The following is a 3,031-nucleotide window of genomic DNA, read 5'->3' as shown; positions in this document are numbered from 1 at the left end:
CGCCGCTCGGCCCCACGTGACCCGCGGCGGCGCTCGCGGCCAACCCGCCTGTTACCAGGGCGGGGGCGTGCGGGGGGGGGGGGTGCTCGTTTCCCATTGGCTGCTGCCGGAGCTCGCTGATTGGCGGGGGGCGGCCGGGCGGCGCGCCGATTGGATGGGCCCGGAGGTGAGGTTGTGGGGTGATGCCGGCCGCCCCGCGCAGCGCCGGGACACAGACAAAGGCTGCCCAGAGGCTGCCCGAAGGCTGCCCGGAGGCTGCCCAAAGGCTGCCCGACCTCCCCCCGCGACCCGGGGCTGGCGCGGCGCGGGACGGCCGCGGGGGAGCCGCGGCTCTCGGCGCGCTGCTGGGAGGCGGCGACGCGAGCCTGGCCGAGCGCCCGCGGGCCCCGCGCCCTCCCCGCCCGGCCGCCCGCTCCAACTGGCGCTGGGGCACGCGGCGCGCGGGGGGGCGGAGCCCGTGTCACGCTCGCCGCGCGCCCGGCAGCCAATGGGCGGGCCGGGAGAACGCGGGCAGCACGCGGGGCCCGCGTGTCCCCGCGGCAAGGGCTGTCAATCACCTGTCAGTCACTCGCCCCGCCCCGGCCCGGCGCGGCCCGGGGGGAGGGCCCGCAGCGCTGCTCTGTCACGGTGCCCCTCGCTGCGATCCCCGCCCGGGGCGGGACCGGCGCTCGGGAGCGTTCCGTGGCCGCCGTTGCCTTGTCCCAGGGTTGGGGTGCGAGGCAGCCGCCGCCGCCGCACTGCAGCGGCTCCCCTGGGGACGCAGCCCCGCAGTTTCTGCCGCCAGCACCAGGCCGGCGCGGCCCGAGCCTCTCGGGATGCCCGCGGTGCGGGCTGTGCTCCCGGCGCCCTCCCCCGGTGGGGGGCGAGAGGCGGAGCCGGCGCGGCCGCCGCCCGCCGCCTTTATCTGGCGTGGCGGCGCGGGGGGTGGCACTGGGGAACACCTTTTTGTAAGATACGCGCTATAAATACGGCGCCGGGGATGGGAGCGCGGCCACGGGCGGCGGGAAACAGCTCCGGATTACGGTGGGTGCCATCACCGCGGCACGGCGGCTGGGGACCGCCTGAATTTTAATTTACTGGCGCGGTGGGGGTCTGCTATCCCCTCGGCCACGCCCGGTTCCCGGGAGGAATTGCGGGGGGAGTTCTGCGTTTTGCCTCGTTTTGTACGGAGGGGAGCGGCCGCAGCGAGCCCCGGCGGCTGCAGCGGGGCAGGCGGAGGAGTGGAGGGTGAGAGAAGGGACGGGGAGCGAGAGGCTGAGGGAAAGACACGGAGCTGGGGATAAAGGCGGCGGGGGAGGAGGAGAGGGCGCTGGCGGGAGGGGACGGGAAGGCGGGCTGGGGGAGGGAGGAGGTAAAGGGGGAGGGAGAGCAGCCCCTAACCCCGGCGCCTCCGCCACCGCCTCCCAGCAGGACTCTGATCGCGAGCAGCCGCCGAGCCCAACCCGCGGCGGAGGGCGGCCGGTGCCGCTAGCGCGGAGGAGGAGGAAGAGGTCGCCGCCGGAGGAGCCCCGCGGTCCGGTCCCAGCCGCCTCGCTGAGCACGCCTGCCCGGCCGCCAGCATGATGCAGATCTGCGACTCGTACAGCCAGAAGTACTCCCTCTTCAACGCCATGAATCGCTTCATCGGCGCCGTCAATAACATGGACCAGACGGTGATGGTGCCCAGCCTGCTGCGCGACGTGCCGCTGCTGCTGGAGGAACTGGACGCGGCGGGCGCCGTGTGCCCGCCCCGGGATGCTGCCCTGCCGCCCGGCGATCCCAGCGCCTACTTCTCCCGCAGGGACATGTACAGCCACTACATGCTGCTCAAGTCCATCCGCAACGACATCGAGTGGGGCGTGGTGCAGCCGGCGGCGGGCGAGGAGGCCGCCCGCAAGAAGGACAAGCTGGGCGGCGGGCCCGCCGAGGAGGGCGAGGGGGAGGAGGACCTGGAGCAGCAGTTCCATTACCACCTCAGCGGACTCCACTCGGTCCTCTCCAAGCTCACCCGCAAGGCCAACGTCCTTACCAACAGATACAAGCAGGAGATCGGCGTCAGCAGCTGGGGGCAGTGAGCGCCGGGGGGGAGCGGGGCAAGGGGCTCGCCGCCCGGCGCTGCCGCTGCTGCGGTGGCCGAGGGCAGCGCCCCGGGCCGAGGCTTCCGTGCGCGCTCCCAGGACTGCAGCAGGTTTTCTATCAACGCACAAGCGAGAGAAAGAGATGTAAATTAATCAGTACTAGTTTATTAATTATTTTGACACACCCCCCCCCGTGTTTTTTTCATTGTACGGTTGGGGGCGAGCGGTCGCTGTTCCCGCCTGGGTGGGGACGCTGAACCCCTACGTGTACGAGGTGGAGGCATTGCTGGCTGAGAAGGAGGCTCCACTGAAGCCGATGAACATAACGAAACTAGCACAAAATTGCTTCTGTTACCCCGGAGGGAACCCAGTGAGCTAAGGAGCATCCCTCTGTTATGGGAGAGATGGCGGGTCCCACGGTTGTACATGTACTGGAGTTTATTTAAAACTTTTTTACTCAGATGTAGAGTATATTCTAAAATAAATGCAAATGTATTAACTCAGAGTGACCTAAACTTTTGGTATGATTTATCTTTCTTTAATTAAATGATATTTTTAACATCTGGAATTCTTCCTGTTTTTCTTCTGTGTTACAGTCAGAGCTGCCTTAATAGATACAGAAATCTGCGTGTGCAAGAGAGAGGCTTTTGTGGCCTTTTTTTTCCCATCAAAGGGAGCAATTAGGCAGTGATGATAACTTGGCATATCTAAACTGTTTGAATGACCATACTAAATTTAACCATTTGAGTTTTGGTAAGCTGTTCCCAGCTGCACAGTGCAGTTGCTCTATGTGAGTGTTGGCTTGAAGGTCAGTGCCTCTTTAACAAAATCTGAGAAGAGCGAGTCATGGTTACTCTGCAGGCAGCGATTCATGGAAGTTGGAGCAAAGCCTAGGAATGACTCTTGCTTTTTTTGGGTAGTATCTTAATGTACTGTGGGGACCTCTTTTCTCTCCCTCCGAATAGGTCTGGCAG

The 3,031-nt window shown here is 65.4% G+C and overlaps 1 protein-coding gene across 3 annotated transcripts; it reads left to right on the top strand.

Annotated features, from left to right (window-relative positions):
• The first annotated feature begins 574 nt into the window (after positions 1–574).
• MID1IP1 (MID1 interacting protein 1) lies at positions 575–2,625 on the top strand. 3 transcript variants are annotated; one of them, XM_069028450.1, is made up of 2 exons: positions 575–1,023; positions 1,411–2,625. In XM_069028450.1, the coding sequence occupies exon 2, from the start codon at positions 1,560–1,562 to the stop codon at positions 2,052–2,054; it is 495 nt and encodes a 164-aa protein (XP_068884551.1). In that variant the 5' UTR covers positions 575–1,023; positions 1,411–1,559; the 3' UTR covers positions 2,055–2,625. The 3 variants fall into 3 exon arrangements, with proteins under 3 accessions (XP_068884551.1, XP_068884631.1, XP_068884713.1); XM_069028530.1 differs by having other exon boundaries at positions 1,408–2,625; XM_069028612.1 differs by lacking the exon at positions 575–1,023 and adding an exon at positions 1,042–1,227.
• Positions 2,626–3,031: the final 406 nt, after the last annotated feature.

This window comes from Aphelocoma coerulescens, chromosome 1 (genome assembly GCF_041296385.1).
Source record: "Aphelocoma coerulescens isolate FSJ_1873_10779 chromosome 1, UR_Acoe_1.0, whole genome shotgun sequence".
Lineage (NCBI taxonomy): Eukaryota > Metazoa > Chordata > Aves > Passeriformes > Corvidae > Aphelocoma > Aphelocoma coerulescens.
Note: the sequence above shows the minus strand (reverse complement) of the source record. Positions and strands in the feature narration are given on the sequence as shown.

What these genes read in the sequence shown, in the direction of transcription:
- MID1IP1 (XM_069028450.1), top strand. Translation starts at nt 1,560, where the DNA reads ATGATGCAGATCTGCGACTCGTACAGCCAGAAGTACTCCCTCTTCAAC.